A 19,727-nucleotide genomic window follows, 5' to 3' on the forward strand; every position below is an offset into this window, starting at 1 on the left:
AAGTTTATCTTGTGTAGTTCATTACACTGATACCGTCATCAGAGTTCGGATACTTTTCTTTTCAGGCTGATCTTCAATTATGTATGAAACAATGTTTAACGATATTGGTGGCAAGCTGAGTACTCAAGCCGGTGTCGCAGTAAAAAGTGTCCCGGAAGTGTCTTGCTCATCTGCGCATGCGTAGGTGGCCTATGCACTGCCAGACGCACGAGGAGTCAGGACAAGATTTACTAATCATGCTGTGCATGCGTGAGCAACATGTCATACTGCACCATCATGTATAGGGATAAATACATGTATTTTTCAAATTCTTTCGTCGTATATACAGTCAAATAAAATGTTTAATAAAAATTAATATCACGAATAAATAAATATTTCCATCTCAAGCATGATGATTCTCCAGATCGAACAGTTGTCACTTAGTGGAATCAACGAGGATTTTTTGGAGATATGGAGTGTTTTAAAGGAGTAGAGAAATGGAGGAAAAAAAAATAGGAATTCTTTGTAAAGTCGAGAGATGGTCAAACCCCCTCCCAAACTTTGCAAACTCTTGATTTAATGCCCATGGAATTGGCAAAAGAATAACAAAAAAGTGAGGGACACGAGGAGAGACGCAACGAAAGTTTCACAGGCTGTCAACAAAATCAGATTCCAGGGCAAAAAGGAGTGAAGGAGGAGTTAAAAAATCACCACTCCCTGTACTTACCTGTGCTTGGGGGCGTTGATGACTTCGACAAGGAAGCAATAAAAAGAGAAATTCAAGCCTTTTATGGTGCATTGAGAGAGAGAGAGAGAGAGAGAGAGAGAGAGAGAGAGAGAGAGAGGATGGGGGGAAGGAGATGAAGCTGGTGGTGGCGATGACAGAGACAGCGGGAAAACTCAACTTATTTATTCACAACTTATTGAACCAGAACACCCAAAAGCTCGCGGTTTGCTTAATCGTGAAGAAAAAGCTTTAACAATTATATTGAGATATGTTATTAGAAAATTAATGCAAAACTACAGGTTTTAAAGCATCATTTTATTGTTATATATTTATGTCATCAGTGCTGCAGTTAGATATCAAGTGGCGGAGTCGAGACTGCGGTACGAGAACAACTTATTTATCCATGGCGCTGACAGGAAAGGGGGCGTGTCCTATTGAGATGCTGACATCCGTCCGACTATAATAGTAGTAGTAGTAGTAGTGGTAGCAGCAGTAATAGTAGTAGTTATAGTTGCAATTGCAATACAAGTAGTAGTAGTAGTAGTAGTAGTAGTAGTAGTAGTAGTAGTAGTACCACTAGTCGAAGTATATGCTGTGGCCTGACTGTTTGTTTGTTTTTAGTTATTCCTTCAATGAGGTGAAAATTTTCAAAAAAATGAACATTTTTAAAGTTAATTAAAGGTTATTGACTAAATATGATTAAAGTTTGCTATTATTTTGCTTCTCGTTTAAAGATATGCCATAATAAGTTTTAATCTTAGTTTTATAGACTTGTGTAAAATATGTGTGTATTAGGCAACATACTTTTATAACACTTTAACCGTGGCAGTTGTCATCTTATTGTTGCATGTATCGGTAAAACTTAACGCGTCCAAGACACAACTTTCTTCACGCTTAGAGTGACAGGATTTACTGTGCCAATAACTCAAGTTGTGATCCTGGCAGTAGTTGTATTAGTAGTACTAGTACTAGTAGTAAAAGTAGTAATCTTCAAAGTAGCAGGGGCGGTGCAGTAGTGGATTTGTTTTTATTTATTTATTTTTAAGATTCATTCAGGAGTACAAATGGAAGTAACAATACTCTTTATAAGACTCCCGAAACGGGCCTTTGTGTTTAAACGGCCCGTATCTAAAGACTATGAGGTGTCAGTTGTATTATGATCCTCATCTACAGCTAGGCTAAGCTAAGTTATATTCTAGCGAGGCGGCGGAAATGTTTTTACAACTTGATGCAGCGTGTCACTGTGATTGTCAATTAGACTGTTCAACATGTCGATTGCTTCGTCCCTTGCTGTGGGAAGTCTTGGGTCAGCTGGAATCCTCTGGAGTGCTTGGCGAAAGTCGATTGTACTATCGCATTGCAATATCCAGCATAGAAGCGGCTCCTCTTGTATCTCGTCACAGTGTTGGCAGGGGCGGAGTGCTGGAGCAGGACGCGGAAGTTGCCAATTACATATATACCCGAGCCGAAGACGATGAAGATTGACTTTGAGGGATCTTGGCATGTTCTTTGGGGCTTAAGTGGTAGTCCGCTGGTGACTCCTTGGTACTACCTGCACGACCGTGATCCCTCTTGAGCGTGGGTCTTGTTTTTATTCACTGTGATTGTTCGTTCTCGTCGTTGAGCTGTTTTCTTAAGACCGGAGAGCGATGGTTTTATGGGTACAGTGATGGTACCGAAGGTGGCTGCTGACTTAGCTGCGTTATCAGCGAGGTCATTTCCATGGATTCCGATGTGACTCGGTATCCAATTGATGTGGACTGTTTTCCCCGGTTTCTGGAGTGCGTGGATGTTCCCAAGGATTGATGTGGTCAGTTGGATGTTGTCGTTGATGTTTGGTTGCTGGAGACAGTCTATGGCGCTCTTGGAATCTGTGTGGATGGCAATGATGGCCCCGGCCTGGCCAGCAGCATGCAGCGTGGCTTGCTGTATAGCAGCCAGTTCGATCTGCAAGCTGTTGCACCTGTCGGAGACCCGCACTGGATATTCTTCACCATTCAACACGAAGGCTGCGCCGCATCTACCGGTGTCAGGGTCGGCCGATCCATCAGTGTAGTAGGTGACAGATTCTTCGCGCTCCAGCCGGGCCACTTGTATTTCTCCATGAATCCTTCTGCGTACAGTGTCGTCCCTGGGCATATCCGGTAGCTTGCAGAAGACAGTCCTTGTTCTAGTCCACGGGGGCGGTTTAACGTAGTTTTCGCTGGGGGTGTCGTATCCTAGGTTGGCGACAAAGCTGAGTCCGGACATAGCCAGTGCAGTGCCGATTTTACGGGACCATCTGGCGTTGTCGAAGTGAGGATCTTGCGCTAATGCTGCCTGGATCCTAGTTCGTGGAACGTCGTAACCGGGTCGCGTTAACAGTTTGGGGGCGATGGCTGCAGCATTCTTGGTGATCCTCACTTCTACGGGTGCAACGTAGGTCTCCATTTGCAGGTTGGATATCTTCGTCCAGAGTGGAGCTCCAACCATCAAGCGTAAGGGTTTGTTCTGCTGCACTTGTAGTACTTGTATCTGGTGAGGTGCCAGACCGACGAGGGCGATTGATGCAAAATCGATGAGGGACCTGACTGCCTGGACATAGTATATGCGCAGAACATGGAAATTGGCCCCTGCTGCCAAGCCGGTCATTTTGCTCATGGCGTGGAGTCGCGTCGCCATCCTATCCTTCAGATAGTTACTTGTGGCTTGAAGGTTAATGTATAGTTGAAGAATAATTCCAGATACTGGTGGTGAGCTACCCACTCGATGGCAGTGCCTTGTATACTTAGTTGTACATTTGGGGTCTTCTTGCCTCTGATGCTTTGGTCTTATCGGGGTTAATCTTGAGTCCTAGTTCTTGGCAGGCCTCTTCTATAGTCCGACTCAAATATGAAGGCCGCTGCAGGGGGAGACCTAACGGGGATTCCCTGGCTGCGGCGTCGCCAAGCATCGTAGCACATGTTTCGATCTCATTATTAACTTACATCTTAATGAACCGTCATGAAAGTGTATTCCTCTAAATTTCTACTAAGGATGTATAGAGAGCTTTGAATATTGTTTTAGTGTAATGAAGACAATGATTTTGTATAGATACCACAAAATGTAGCATTACTGCTCTCCAGCGTTGCCACTTTTCAAGGTTGGACATGGGTGAGGTCAACCTCTCTGACCGCTGATAATCCTCAGGTCAAATCGAGTCACTCCTCCCCTCCCTGTCGCAACCTTCATAGTCAAGATAAATTAATTATTTACAGCGTCAAGAAGTTCTGCTTAGAGGATTCTTTTATTATCAATGTGGAGGACATTTCTGACGAAGAATTATGCCTACAGGGTAAAACCTCTATAAAAAAAAAATGCACCTTAACTCTTACCTCATGGGTGGTGTGGAAAAAAGAGTAAAATTAAACAACAAAAAAGATGCATGTTTACTTGTCTATTTTAAGAGAGAGAGAGAGAGAGAGAGAGAGAGAGAGAGAGAGAGAGAGAGAGAGAGTGTGTGTGTGTGTGTGTGTGTGTGTGTGTGTGTGTGTGTGTGTGTGTGTGTGTGTGTGTGTGTGTGTGTGTGTGTCTGTGTGTGTGTGTGTGTGTGTGTGTGTGTGTGTGTGTGTGTGTGTGTGTGTGTGTGTGTGTGTGTGTGTGTGTGTGTGTGTGTGTGTGTGTGTGTGCGCCGCGTCACAGGAGAATCAATACGTAAACTGTTGAAAGACTCGCGCAAGCAGGATTATACACACACACACACACACACACACATGCATGAGAGAACTACATAGTAATGCATGAAAGAACTATATAGTATTAAGAAACACGAGGAAGTAGTAACAAGCAAGAGAGAGAGAGAGAGAGAGAGAGAGAGAGAGAGAGAGAGATGGGGTTTCTCCACACTTCAGTTTTATTCCTGTAATTGGGGCTGCGACGTTTGGTGACGCCACAGCCGGGGAATCCCCGATAGGTCTACCCCCCCCCTCCCCTCTCAGCGTCCTTCATATTTGAGTCGGACTATAGACGTCTCAGAGCTCGTTGTGCCTTTTGATGCCGCCTGGCTCCCTGGACTATCACTTGGAGGTCGTCTGCATAACATAAAAGTTTAACCCCCTCTTTCGAAGTTGATTGAGTAGTGGATAAGGTGGTGAGCATGGAATCAGGCAAACGTCCACACTTAGGTTCGAATCGCACCATGTACAACTTTAAATACTTTGCCATTTGTTGAGTGGTTTAAATTTACCTACATGTCACCATGATACACAAGTTCTAGGTGGTTACACCCAGGTGAGAGTGGATGGTGATATGGACCCAATATTGGTACCACTATAAATAAAATTGCCTGCGCCACCAATAAAAAAAGTAGTAGTAGTGGTAGTGGTAGTACTACTAATAGCAGTAGTAATAGTAGAAACATTAGTAGCAGTAGTTGTTGTAGTAGGAGTAATAGTTGTAGTAGTAGTAGTTGTTCTACATAGTAGTAGTACCAGTAAAAGAAGTAGTAGTAGTAGTAGAAGTAGAAGTAGTATTTCTTGTTTTTGTAGAATTACGATTACTTGTTCTTGTAGTAGTAATAGAAGCAAGAGTAATAGTAGTAGTAGTAGGAGTAGTAGCAGTAGTATTTCTCTAATAATCGTAGTAATAGTAGAACCTATTAACACTTGTTATATAGTAGTGATGGTAATAGTAGTAATATAAGTAGTGTTAGTTCTTGTTGTTTTTGTTGAAATAGTAGCAAGAATAGTTGTTCTTCTAATAGTAGGAGAAGTAGTAATAATAATAGTAGTAGTAATAGTGTTAGTAGTAGAAGGAGTAATGATAATAGTAGGAATATTAATAGCAGTAGTAGTATAATTATCAATAGTATATCAGTAATAAAATAGTAATTGTATTAATAGAAGTAGTAGTAATAGTAACGGTAATAATAGTAGCATAATTAGTAGTAGTAGTAGAAGTAGTAGCAGCGGTAGTAATCGTAGTAGTAGCGGTACTAATGAAAGTAGCAGTAGTAGAAATAGTAGTAGTAGCCTTAGCTATAATAATAGCATTAGTATAAATATTAGTAGTAGCCTTAGCTGTATTATTATTATTATTATTATTATTATTATTATTATTATTATTATTAATAGTAGTAGTAGTAGTAGTAGTGGTAGCCTTCATAGTAGTAGTAGTAGCACTAGTAGTAGTAGTCATAGTAGTACGTAGATGTAGTAGTAGCTGAAGTAGTAGTAGTAGTAGTAGTAGTTGCAACAACAGCAATACTAATAGTTGTAGTTGTAGTAGTGGTAGTAGTAGTAGTAGTAGTAGTAGTAGTAGTAGTAGTAGTAGTAGTAATAGTAGTAGTAATTGTTGTAGTAGCAGCATAAATAGTATATAGTAGTAGTAGTAATACGTTTCTTCCACCACCACCACCACCACCTCTGGCTCTAACACAATTTATTCACCCCACCACCACTACCACCACCACCACCACCACAAACACCACTTGTGGCTCTATCAGAATTCATTCACCACCACCACAAACACCACCACCACCTCTGGCTCTACCACAATTTATTCACCACCACCACTACCACCACCACCACCACCTCTGCCAGCACCAGCTCTGGCTCTACCAGAATTCATTCACCACCACCACCAACTCTGGTTTCCACACAATTAATAACACCACTGCCACCACCTCTGGCTATACCACAATTCATTCAGCACCGCCTCTGGCTCTACCACAATTCTTTCACCACCACCACCACCTCTGGCTATACCACAATACATTCACCACCACCACCACCACCTCTGGCTCTTTCCTAATTCATACACCACCACCAATAACAAGAAAAGCAACAACACACAGCTCTAGAGCCACAAATACCATCAAGAACAACTCCTCTATCACCACCATCACCACCACCACAGGTCACCACCCAATTTTAACACCAACACACTACCACCACCACCACCACCAGCACAGTCTTACCTCGCCTATCGGTCGCCAGAGTGTTTGCGCCGAGAGAAAGAAGTGCCTTCACTGTGTGGGTGTGGCCATTCTCAACAGCCATCATCAGTGGTGTCATGTCATCAGTGCCTCCTCCTTCTATGCTCAGCCCTGCCTGAAGTAGGTGAGGCAGAAGGTGGTCGTGGCCCTCGCTGGCAGCCACACACACCATACACAACGACAACCCACCAGTATTGAGGACGGTGACATCAGGGCGGGCACCCATAGCAAGAGCATACCTCACCAGTGCCTCATCTCCTTCATGCACACCCTGGACCAGCTCCTGTGTGTGTGTGTGTGTGTGTGTGTGTGTGTAGGGAAAAGGTTGATGTGTAATAATATTCACCATTACAACAAAAGCGATTAATTTTTCACCCATCACTAAATTAGACAATGGAAACGGAAGGAATGTACTCTGATTGTGTCATACTCTTTGACTATAATGATAAAGATTATAATAATAATAAAAAATGAAAAAAAAAATAATACTAATAATAGTAATAAAGATAATAATAATAATAATAATAATAATAATAATAATAATAATAATAATAGTAATAATATAAATCTTAATAGTGATAATAATAATTATAATAATAATAATTATAATAAAATAATAATAAAATAAATAATAATAATAATAATAATAATAAAAAAAAAAAAAAATAATAATAATAATGAAAATAGTAATAATAATAATAATAATAATAACAATAATGATAATAATAATAATAATGATAATAATAATAGAAATATAGTACAGGTAATACCAATAATATCGACAATGATGATAATGATAATAATAATAATACGTAATAAATATAATAATGGAAATTATAAAACTATGTGAAAGTAATAATAATGGTAATGATAACAATAATGATAATAAAATGATGATGATAATAATAATAATAATAATAATAATAATAATAATAATAATAATAATAATAAAAGTAATAATAATAATAGTAATAATAATAATAATAATAATAATAATAATAATAATAATAATAATGATAATGATGAGAAAAAAATGTAGAAGAAAAAGAAGTTAAAGAAAAAAAGGAAGAAGAAGAAGAAGAAGAAGAAGAAGAAGAAGAAGAAGAAGAAGAAGAAGGAAAGAAGATGATGAAAAGAAGAAAATAAAGGAAAGAGGAGGAGAAAAAGAAGAGGAGGAAGACAAAAAGAAAGAGGAAGAGGAAGAGGAAATGATAGAGGTGAGGGTGGAGGTGGAAGAGGAAGAGGAAGAGGAAGAGGAGGAGGAGGAGGAAGAGGAGGTGAAAGAGGAGGAGGAGGAGGAGGAGGAGGAGGAGGAGGAGGAGGAGGAGGAGGAGGAGGAGGAGGAAAAGAAAGGAGGAAGACGAAGAAGAAGAGGAAGAGGAAGAGAAAATGATGGAGGTGAGGGTAGAGGTGGAAGAGGAAAAGGAGGAGGAGGAGGAGGAGGAGGAGGAGGAGGAGGAGGAGGAGAAGAAGAAAAAGAAACAAGAAGAAAAAGAAGAAGAAAGAGAAGGATGAGGAATACAAAGGAAAGACAAGCAGCAACAGGCCTCTTGGTCCTTTCGAGGCTGTTTGGTAACTACTTCTAACTGGCAACAAATAAGAGAGACAGGACAGTACAGGAGAAGGCTCCTCCCCACCCACCACTCCCTCGAGCTTTCGCTGGCATGGAATATGATTTGGAAAAGTACCATGCAGTATGGAAAAAAATTACCTGGAATTTTCACAGGAAAGGATGGAAGGAGATTATATTATTCACTCTACAGTGAACTCTACATATCTATCTATAGGAAAGTTAATATAGTATCATGTTTAATTATTCGGACAAGAAGAGAGCTTGTTGGGCGATATTCTTTAAATATTTATCAATTTTGTTTGTGAATGATGCAATGGAAGTACTGTTTACTTTATCTGAAGGAAGCTTATTCCAAATGTTAAGAATTCTATTAAAGAAAAAGTGCTTTGCCTCGTGGGTTTTAAAGCGTTTTGGTGTAATTTTAAATCCATTATTCCTTGTTATGGTGGAATGATCAATAGTAAAATATTTATTGACATCAAGGTTGTTGTATCCCTGAAAAATTTTGAAAACTTCGATTAGGTCTCCTCTTATCCTGCGCTTTGTTAAGCTGAATAAATTTAATGCTTCCAGTCGTTCCTCATACGGCTTGTTTCTCAATCTCGGAATCATCTTGGTCACTCTACGCTGGATCCTTTCCAGTTTTTCAATGTCTTTTCTGTAATATGGTGACCAGAACTGCACACAGTATTCAAGCTGAGGACGCACCAATGAGTTATATAAAGTAAGGATAACTTTTTCTGATTTAAATTCAAAGGTTCTTCCAATGAACCCAACTAATTTATTTGCATTCTTTACTGCTTCTGTGCAGTGTTTGCTCGGCTTGAGATCTTTAGACACCACAACACCAAGATCTTTTTCATTCTCAGCACTTTCCAGAGGTACATTACTCATTACGTATTTTGCTTGTACATTGTTACTTCCAATGTGTAAGACTTTACACTTTTCTATATTGAATTTCATTTGCCATTTTTCTGCCCAGCGTGTCAGTTTATTTAAGTCACACTGTAGTTCTTGCCATTGTGACGTTGATGTAACTTTGCTCATTATTTTGGTGTCGTCCGCGAATTTGCTTATTTTACAAGTGATTCCTTCATCAATATCATTAATATAAACAATGAAAAGAACTGGTCCTAATACAGAGCCTTGAGGAACACCACTTTTACATTGTGCCACTCTGATTCTTTTCCATTTATAACAACACGTTGCTTTCTGTCAGAGAGCCAGTCTTCCAGCCATTTCAGGGTATTTCCAGCTATGCCGTGAGCTTTTACTTTGCTGATTAGCCTCTTGTGAGGGACAGTGTCGAAAGCTTTCTGGAAATCAAGATAAATAACATCCACTGCTTTTGTCTCGTCATACGAGTTAAAAACTTCATAAAAGAAGTCTAGTAGGTTTGTTAAGCAGGATCTCTTGTTTCTGAAACCATGTTGTGAATCCTTCATGATCTTATTTTCTTCTAAAAATTTGACAATCTTATCTCTGATTATCGTTTCCATCAGCTTGCACACTACTGAAGTAAGGCTGATTGGTCTGTAATTAGCTGGGAGTGATTTATTTCCTTTCTTGAAAATGGGCGTGACATTTGCTAGCTTCCACTCCTGGGGACTTTCCTGCTTGTAAAGTTTTATTGAATATAATCGTGAGTGGTTTCACGAGCTCATTTTCGCTTCTTTGAGAAGCCTGGGTGATATCTTGTCTGGTCCAGGCGTTTTGTTTACGTTCATGCTGTTCATGACTGTGAGGATTTCATTTTCTGTAACTATGAAGTCAGGCAGTGTTTTGCCTTGTGCCTGAGGCTCTGGCATGGGCAGACTATTTTGGACATCTTCAGTCGTGAAGACTGTTGAGAAGAATCTATTTAGGACGTTTGCCATTTCAACTTCGTTATCTATTTGGTTTCCGTTTTCTGTTATGAGTGGACCAATTGTTGAGGCTAAGACTCTTTTGGATTTTACATAACTGTGAAATTCCTTTGGGTTGGTTTTACAGGAGTTTGCGATCTGAGCTTCTACAGATTTTTTGCTGCTTTTTATCAACTTTTTTGCTTTTCTACGCAATCTGTCATGCTCTAATTTATCATTATTATGCTGTGTTAATTTGTATTTGTTGTATGCTTCTTTCTTTGCTAGAAGACAGCTTTTAATTTCATTATTCCACCATTTCGGTTTGGTGTTTAGTATTTTCCTTCTGTTTCTTAGTGGTATACACATCTTAGCTGTATCATTTATCTTTTCAGCAAACACCTCCCATGTCTTATCTACATCTGGTGTTTCCAGCAGTATATTCCAGTCAATGGATGCAAGCTGCATACGGAGTCTTGTGTAGTTTGCACGCCGATAGTCTGGCACTTTTTCTTTACTTTCATTCACTTTTCCTTTGTCAAAATTTATGGTGAATTTTAAGGTGCGATGATCGCTGGAACTGAATTCTGGTCCAATTTCCACATTTTCAATAGTATTCTCATCATTTGTTAGAACGATATCAAGGATATTGTTACCTCTTGTCGGATGCTTGATGTGTTGGTGGAGGAGCTTTCAAGCATGCTATTATACAGCTGCTGGCCAGCGTGAGCTGTCAGTGGTTCGCCCCACCTTGTGACTGGAAGGTTAAAATCTCCCATAATTATGCAATTGTTTACGCAGCAAATGTCCGCGATTTGTTCATACAATTGTTCGTCTGTGGCGGGTGACTGGGCTGGAGGACGATAGACGAGACCTAATGATATTCTTCGGGATTTATTTTCTATATGAATGAAATTGACATCTATGTTTGCAATGGTTGAAGTTGGCATCACACGAGCACGAAGATTACTTTTAACGTAAAACATTACACCGCCCCCTGTACGGTGAGATCTCTCGCTACTAAAAATGTTATAGCCATCAAGTGAGTATTCTGCGAGGTAATCTCTGTGTGTTGTATTAATCCAAGTTTCTGTGATGCCGATGATGTCATAGTTTTCTTGATGTATAAGAGCTTGGAGCTCATTAAATTTATTTCGTAGACTACGGGCATTGAAATAACAAGCTCTGATCTTGCCTGAATCTGAAGATGAACTTACGATGCTGAAGTTCCTTCTGCCACCTGCACGTTTTTGATCTGTGGAGACAAACTTTATCATGAATTAGCCTCCCCATCCTGGCTGCTCCCACTGCATTTAGGTGGAGACCGTCTCTGTGAAATAATTTGTGTTCATTATAAAAGTCATTCCACATGTTTAGAAACTCGACGTTTTCCTGTTGGCAAAGAGTCTTCAATCTGCTATTAGTGCTGAAAGCAAGGTTATAGAAACGTGCGTCCGCGTTGATCCTCGGGAGAATACCTGAAATTACAATATTTCTTGATTTAGTCTTGTATTTCTTGATCATCTCCTTGTACTTCTCCATCAGTTCTTCTGAGCGGGAGCGGTGGACGTCATTTGTACCTGCGTGGATGACATAAAGTGTATCGTTAGTGGCGTCCTTAGTCACGTCCTCAACACAGTCCGTGATGTCACGCAGTGTGGCTCCTGGAAGGCAGTAGCGTCGTCTACGAGATGGCACACGTCCACAGAATTCTTCTAGTTGGCCTCGGACGATGGAATCCCCCACAAGTCTGGTCTCCTGTGCTTCTTCCACCTGTTCACTGAGAATAGAGAAGCGATTGTAAGTCGTTAGGGGAGGTGAGTGCGTCGCGTGTCTCGCCTCGCTCCATTTCTGACTGGTATGAAAGCTGGATCCGTGGAGAGGGACGGGCGCGAGCGAGAGTCAGCTGTGGCTGGGGCTACGGAGGTGTGTGGCAGACTGTCAGTCGTGGCGCTCCTTCCAATATTCGCTGTGACAAATTCCTGTAGGGTATCAAATATATTATTTAGTTCAGTGTACCTGTTGTTCCCTTCTGCTCCTGCTTCTTCCAGACGTGTTCGGGTATCCTGCAGTGAATCAAAGTTACCTTTTAATTCAGCAAACCTCCAGTTTCCCTCCGCCACAGCTTCCTCGAGACGAGAACGGGTGTCACACAGTCTGCAGACAGGTCTGGAAAAGTAGTCTTCGTAGTACTGCTTGGCAAAACGGCCATGGCAATCTCTGCAAGGTTTAAAATCAGAAGGCATTATTAATAGACGAAGTTGGAATCAAAAGGTAATTATGGGATTAGTGGCTGAGGGGCGCTGCGGGTCTTAATCCAGTCCCTTGAGGGGCAGTCCGCACAGGTGTGAGTAGTTGTGTTTATTCTCTTGGGAATAGTAGCCGTATACTCATAGGGAAGCCTGTTGATGAAATGGCACGGAACGAAGCACAATAAAAGCACAGAAACACAGAAGAAAGACACACTTGCCCTGCAACAGGACAATAAAAAATAGAACTAACAGTCCCCAAGCTGCAAGTACAAAGGTACTACCAGAAACAAGCAAACAAGTGAAAGGGCGGAATCCTATGTACTGATAAAAGCAAGACGTGTTACACTGTGTTCGCGTCAAGATGCTTTGTGTAATGTGTATGAACTCTAAGCTGTTACAGGAAAGATAACAGGTTAAAACAAAGATGGATGGATGGATGGATTTTGTTTAAGGCGCCGCAACGGTTGAGGTCATTTGGCGCCGCTTCAATAATTTAAAAAGACAGAAGTTAAAAAAGGAACTATATAAAGGCAGTTTAAAACAGTAGAGTATCTAAAAACTAAAAAAAAGACAATAAAACTCAATAAAATATTAAAATGCGTATAATAAAATACGTATAAAATTCAAAGCTTTGGGAGAAGCCCAGCTTCTCCCAAAAACTTAAAAACGTCATGGCCCTGGGCCAGACACTCTGGTCCAAGGACCTTTGAGATATAGTAGACACCGCCATCTCTACCGCGACAGCGGTAGAGGTAGCGGTGTCTTAATTCAGTCAAACTGGGGCACTCCACAAGTAGGTGCCGCACCGTAAGCGGCACCAAGCAGTCATCACAGTAAGGTTGAGGGTCCCTGGTCAGGAGGTACCTTTGTGTAAGGTACGTGTGACCTATATGAAGTCGCGCCAATAAAGTCTGTACACGGCGATCTCTCCCATCTTCGAGGTTGCGACCCCCGTTAGCCATCTCCTCTGCCAAAGTGCTGCAATCGCCACACGGATTGCATGAAATATATCTCGAAACGGAACAGGGGAAGGAGACGGAGCGCGACTTGCTGCCTCTTCAGCGAGGCGGTCTGCGTGTTCGTTCCCTGGAACACCAACATGACCAGGGACCCAACAGAACCCAATACGATATCCACGTTGGGTAAGAAGATATAGCCACTCCAGGGTTGATAAAATCAAAGGGTTAAGGGAAATAGTAAAAGAGAGAACAGTAAGAGCACTGCGAAAGTCACTAAAAATTGTAAAGACGAAACCGGGAGAGTAAAAATAATCTGTAAAGCTAAAACTATTGCTGACAGCTCCGCAGTAAAGACGGAGGCTACCGAAGAAAGGCTACCACACCGATAAAAAGAGGGAAAAACCACACTAAACCCAACGCCTGCGTCGGATTTGGAACCATCAGTAAAAACGGGGATATCATCAGAAAGGATAAAAAAGTGTTCTAAAATCCGTGTGTGGGACAGAGCTGGCAGAAAATCCTTCTTGCCACATATGGTAGGAGGGCATAATGAAACAACCGGAAGCTACCAATAACCAACTCGTGGGAGCCGGAAAGAGTAGACAGGAGTGGGGTTGATGGAAAAATCCATCATCAGGTTTGCCACTCGAAGGCCAAAAAGTTTAGGTAGACTCGGTCGAGTGCCATACGCCTCCGAACACGAGTCCCACAACATTGATATACAAGGGACAAAATCAGGAAGACGGTGGGTGCGACACAAACACTGGAGCATTGAAGACTGGCGCCGGAGGTCGAGCGGCCAGAAACCAGCATCCATTAGAAGGCTAGGTATTGGAGATGTCCGAAATGCACCCGTAGCCAAGCGGACCCCAGCATGATGCACGGGTCAAGCGTGCGTAGTCGTGCATCCGTTGCGGATGAATAGATCTCACAGCCGTATTCCAGCTTTGGAAGTATAAGTGTACGGTGAAGAAGCAGCAAAGTGTCCCTGTCCGCACCCCAAGAGGTGTGACTTAAAACGCGAAGAAGGGATAGTGCCGTCCTGCAAGACGCTTTGAGAGAACGGAAATGGGAACCCAAGTAAGACGGCTGTCAAACAATAGGCCAAGATATCGAGTGGCCTCCACACATGAGATGCGTCTATTGGCTAAATATAAATCGGGATCTGGATGGACACCACGATTTCGACAAAAATGCATAGACACGGTCTTTGAGGTGGAGAATCGAAAACCGTTTATGTTGGCCCAACTGGACACCCAATTTATTGCCAGTTGGAGCTTTCGCTCAATCAGTGACATCCTAGCAGCAGCAAAAGAGATGCACAAGTCGTCCACATATAAAGAGCTGTGAACGCCATCTGGTAGAGTATCTATAACACCATTTATTGCAACTGCGAACAGCGTAACACTAAGAATACTTCCCTGTGGGACGAACCCGTAAAAGACGTCTGGATAAAAACTGCTGGATAAAAATAGGAAGGTGGCCATGGAGACCAAAATTAAACAAGGAACGTAAAATCCCATGACACCAACCTGTGTCGTAGGCCTTCTCTAGGTAAAAAAAATACAGTAACCTGGTGGTGGTGATAAGCGAAGGATAAAAGCGAAGGATAAAAGAGCATCCGTAGTAGACCTCATCTTTCTAAAGCCGTCCTGTACCGATGACAAGTACTTCCCCCTCTCCAAGTACCACATGAGTCTTACATTTACCATCTTTTCTAACACTTTACAAATGCAGGATGTCAAAGATAGGACGGTAGTTCGTAGCCTGGAGATGATCTTTCCCAGGCTTCGGAAATGGTAGAACCACTGCCACAGCCTAAGAAGATGGAAAGTCACCGGTATGCCAAATCATATTACAAATATTTAAAAGAAAGTTAAAAGCACTGTCAGACATGTGGCGCAATAATGCATAAGTAATATCATCTGGCCCAGGAGAAGAGTCGTGACACTAGGACAAAGCATTCCGCAACTCAGAAACAGAGAAAGGGTCATTATAAGACTCCCCACCAGCGGAAGAAAAGTTTATGCCGAGAGATTCCATTATCTGGCGGTGACGTGTGGCCGGTGTAGCCGGTTCAAGTGACTCCCCGTTTCAAAAGACTCCCCCATTCAGATCAACTTAGGTTTAGACGACTCCCCGTCACTTGAAACTAGTTTCAGACGACTCCCCACCCGTTTGAAATGACTCCACATTCGAGTGAACCTAGTTTGAGATGACTCCCCATTCGAATGAACCTAGTTTGAAATGACTACACGTTCGAATGAATCTTTGAAACCTTTGATTTGAGATTTGTTAGTTGGCTGTGGACGTGCACGCAGCGCCAACCATGGATTTTTCCAATGAAATGGATGAAGTGGAAGAATATCTGCGGACAAAGAAATTCCCAGCGAGTGTTGGTCCAGATAAAGGGAAGAGAGCGAACTTCCGAAGAAAATGCAAGGCGTTCGTCATTCACGACAACTGCCTAATGTTTGTTCAGGAGCCGAGCAGGAGCGATTCAGCAGGTGAGCAGTCTGTTTGTAGAGACTTTGAGAGTATTTCGTGATAATCATGTCAATTTAATCTGTTAGATTTTTATTCAAACTGTCCTATACTATAGCACATTTACATTTGTTTGCAGAAGTTCGTTTCCTTCGAGTCATCAAAGATCGTCAATACCAACTTGACATTGTGCTGGGCTGGCCAGCCACAAAGGAGCTGGTAACAGCGATGAGGCAGTTGCTCTGGGTGGGCACGTTGTTAGAGATAAAATCCTCGATCGAATCATGCAAAGATACTGGTGGCGTAACATTACGTCAGATGTGGCCGAAACGATCAAAACATGTATGCGTTGCCAGAAAGCAAGCACCGTATTAAAAAAAGTGGATCCGAAACTACATAGTATCCCTATCAAGCCCAAGAACATGTATCAAATTGGTATCGACTTATGTTCTTTGATAAAGTAAGTTTTACTTTATTGAAAATATACATTTTTGCAATACTTCTACTATTAATCATGCTACTGTTTTTATTCTCATAATACTTGTTTACTACTGCTATTATATTATTGCTCCTCGCTACTGCTTCAATTATGTACGAGTATTTCTTTAACAACTGTGTATTTCTTTAACAAATGTGTATTCTTTCAGGTCCACCGACGGTCATGTTGCCATTTTAATGGCAGTTTGTTACTTCTCCAAGTGGATTGAAGCTCGCCCCTTTTAGTCGAAGGAGGCCTCAGCAGTGGCCAGGTTCTTGTATGAGGATATCATCTGTCGCCATGGATGTGTGGACATACAGATAAATGACCAGGGCGGAGAGTTTATGAACTCAGTCTCGGCAGAGATCCACGCCCTCACAGGAACAACGCAGAGAATCACATCTGCGCATCATCCTCATGTTGGTAAAAAAAATGCCCGTAGAATGCCCGTAGTGTGTGTGTGTGTGTGTGTGTGTGTGTGTGTGTGTGTGTGTGTGTGTGTGTGTTCTCGACTACAGGCTTGCTTTGCTCTGTGCTGCGTGTGTGTGTGTGTGTGTGTGTGTGTGTGTGTATTTGTACTTTGACTGTGTGATTTAAAGCATCATATTGGCGTAAAAAATATATACAGAAGATTATTGTATATTTCAGGCCAATGGATTAGTTGAGCGCAGCAACCGAACAGTTCAAAGTCTACTCCTCCGAACTCTAAGTGATCGACACGACAACTGGGACAAATGTTTGCATGGCGTCCTATTTGCACTACGGTAGATATCATTTTTACACTGATGTAAAGTAAACCTGAGTTATTGTTGAAAAGTGCGTTTACCGTTACTTGTTATTGTTTTACATTATCTGTCCGTCAGATCTACAGTCCAGGCTTCTACGAAGTTTTCACCATTCAAAATGCTGTATGGCCGAGACCCTGTTCTTCCCATAGATGTGAACCACGAGTTTGCTGACTGCACTTCTGATGCTGAAGATCCCGAATTGGACGAGCCTGACTTCCATGCTGCACTTGCAAAGCTGGAAACATTGCAGGTACTTTTAAAAAAGCACAAATTTGAGTATAGCAAGATTAATTAACATAATTATGCAGACTCATAATATCCATTTTGATGTTTATTTATGCATGCTCCACTTATCAGTCGTAGCTTAACTGTGTTTTTGTGTTGTAGAAGGTCGTCTTCAAAAAGGCTGATGCCAACATAGATCGAGCTCAGGCAAAACAACAGGCTGATTTTGCGAAGAGGCGTTACAAGCAACAACATTTTGTTGTGGGTGACAAGGTGCTGCGATACAACCTCCGCAGAGCCGACAGAAAAGGAGGAAAACAAATTGATCCGTGGGATGGTCCCTATGAAATCACAGAAGTAAGCGGAAAGGGGTTGTATTGCCTCATCAACGCATCAACGAAAGCAGCCCTCAAAGCGAAAGTCGACGGATGCAATTTGAAGCCTTTTTTCGAGCGAGCTACCGAAACACCACCACCAACGTCATCTCCAAGTGTAGAGGTCATCTCCGTCAGAGAAGAGGACGTCACCTACGTTTTTTTCTCCAGTGACGATATCTACGCAGCAAAAAATCTGTGACAACTCTGGTGGACGTCTGGTGTTCAAGAAAAAATCAGGGCCATCTGGAAGAACCAATAAGAGCTATAAGAACACCAGCGAGCCTCTTGCTGTTCAGCCAATTGTAGGTGATGGAAACTGCCTTTTCCGTGCGTTATCGTTCGCCATAACTGGGGATGAGGAGCAACACGCCGTTGTCAGGAGCCTGATATGCGATTTCCTTGAAAGCACGGGGCACCAGAAGGCAGGAGAAATGCGGCAAAATAAAGTGTGGGGGACGACAACTGAGACACTAGCAGCAGCCGAATTGTTCCAGCTGAATGTGTGTGTGTGGGCGAGCTTTGGCAGTGTGCACACGTGGCATATACATAAGCCAAAAGGCTATACTGCAACACAATCAGTTTACCTTGAGAACAAAACAGGCAATCATTTCAATGTAGTTACCCGTGTGTGAATTTGGTATGGTCCTTGTGGTATTGATGTATGATAATATATTGATGTATCTATGTGTCCTTGTGGTATTGATGTATGTGTGTGCACGTCTCTAAAATATATTGTGTGACTTTTTACGAACATTTGAAAATGGGAGTCATTTCAAACTGACGGGGAGTCGTATGAAACCAGTTTCAGTTGACTGGGGAGTGTTTTGAAACTAGTTTCAAACAACGGGGGAGTGCTTTGAAACTAGTTTCAATTAACTCCGGGAGTCATGCGCGGGGGGAGTCGTCTCAAACGCCTACACCGGGGCTGTAGGATGCCTCCGGGAAACACTGGCAAAAGGTCTGCCACCGTTCGCCCAGCAGACAGCAAAATTGGTAGGGAAGGAACAGAATACTTCCCACCAATTCGGCGGACTTTGTTGAAGACATCAGTAAGAGGGGTGCGGACATTTATGGAAGAGACATAGGCTTTCCACGAGGCTCTTTGTGCCTCTTTCAAAACGCAGCAAGCCCGAGCTCGGCAGCGCCGAAAAGCTTCCAGGCACTGCGGGTCCCCACGATGTCGCCGGAGACGAGAGAAAGCTGCCCGTTTCTCTTTCACCGCTGCAGTGCATGCTGCGTTCCACCAAGGAACGGGACGCTTAGTAAAGCGACCTGACGTCCGAGGGATTGTCTGAAGCACTAAATAAATAAAAAAAATCGGTAAAATAATCAACAGCCTCAGCACAAGTAGAAAAGTCAGCCAGCGGACGGATAAAAGAGCTAAGGTCTGTGAATCGAGGCCAATCTGCCTTGTCTAAAACCCAGCGTGGGGGCCGGGACTGTGGCTCAGAGTTCACAGATTCCAATAAAATCGGAAAGTGGTCACTACCGTGTAAATCCGGTAGGACTCGCCAATTAAAATCAAGGAAAGAATTAGATGTACAAAGAGAAAGATCGATAGCTGTAAAAGTCCCAGTAGGACTGTGGAAATGTGTAACATCCCCAGAATTTAAAACCTCCAATCCCTCATCCTCAATAAAAGAACCGATTAAAACCCATGAGGATTACTATTACCTTCATCCCACAATGGGTGACGGCCGTTAAAATATCCCAACAAAAGAAAAGACGGAGTCAGCTGACGCACCAGGCCGTCAAGCTCACCCCTGAAGACAGCAAGCCGAGGAGGAGATATAAACTGCAGATGGTGTACAGTCGTCCCATAAAGACCTTAACAGCAACCACCTGAAGGGAGAGTTAAGTTGTACCGGGATAACAGGTATATCCTGACGGACTAGAATAGCTGTGCCATAGTGGTGGCCCTGGTCAGGAAAGGAGTGTTAAAAAGGCACGATAGCCAGGAGGACTAGAATAAGTACTATCACCTATCATAGTCTCTTGTAGAGCTACACAGGCTGAAGAGAACTCCGACAGCAAAGCTCGGAGTTCCCCCCACGAGGCGCGAAGGCCTCTACAATTCCACTGTAGAAG

At 42.3% G+C, this 19,727-nt stretch overlaps 1 protein-coding gene across 2 annotated transcripts in view; it reads right to left on the bottom strand.

The window, feature by feature from the left end:
- The window catches only part of LOC123507352 (ankyrin repeat and protein kinase domain-containing protein 1-like), a 65,501-nt gene that overhangs the window by 24,940 nt on the left and 20,834 nt on the right, over positions 1–19,727 (bottom strand). Inside the window, exon 2 of one of the 2 annotated variants that reach the window (XM_045260135.1) lies at positions 6,642–6,942. In XM_045260135.1, coding sequence (XP_045116070.1) covers positions 6,642–6,942 — 301 coding nt within the window. Of the gene's footprint in view, positions 1–6,641; positions 7,117–19,727 lie in introns of those variants that run through there. The other variant, XM_045260134.1, reaches the window with a different exon arrangement.

This window comes from Portunus trituberculatus, chromosome 22, assembly GCF_017591435.1.
Source record: "Portunus trituberculatus isolate SZX2019 chromosome 22, ASM1759143v1, whole genome shotgun sequence".
Classification (NCBI taxonomy): domain Eukaryota; kingdom Metazoa; phylum Arthropoda; class Malacostraca; order Decapoda; family Portunidae; genus Portunus; species Portunus trituberculatus.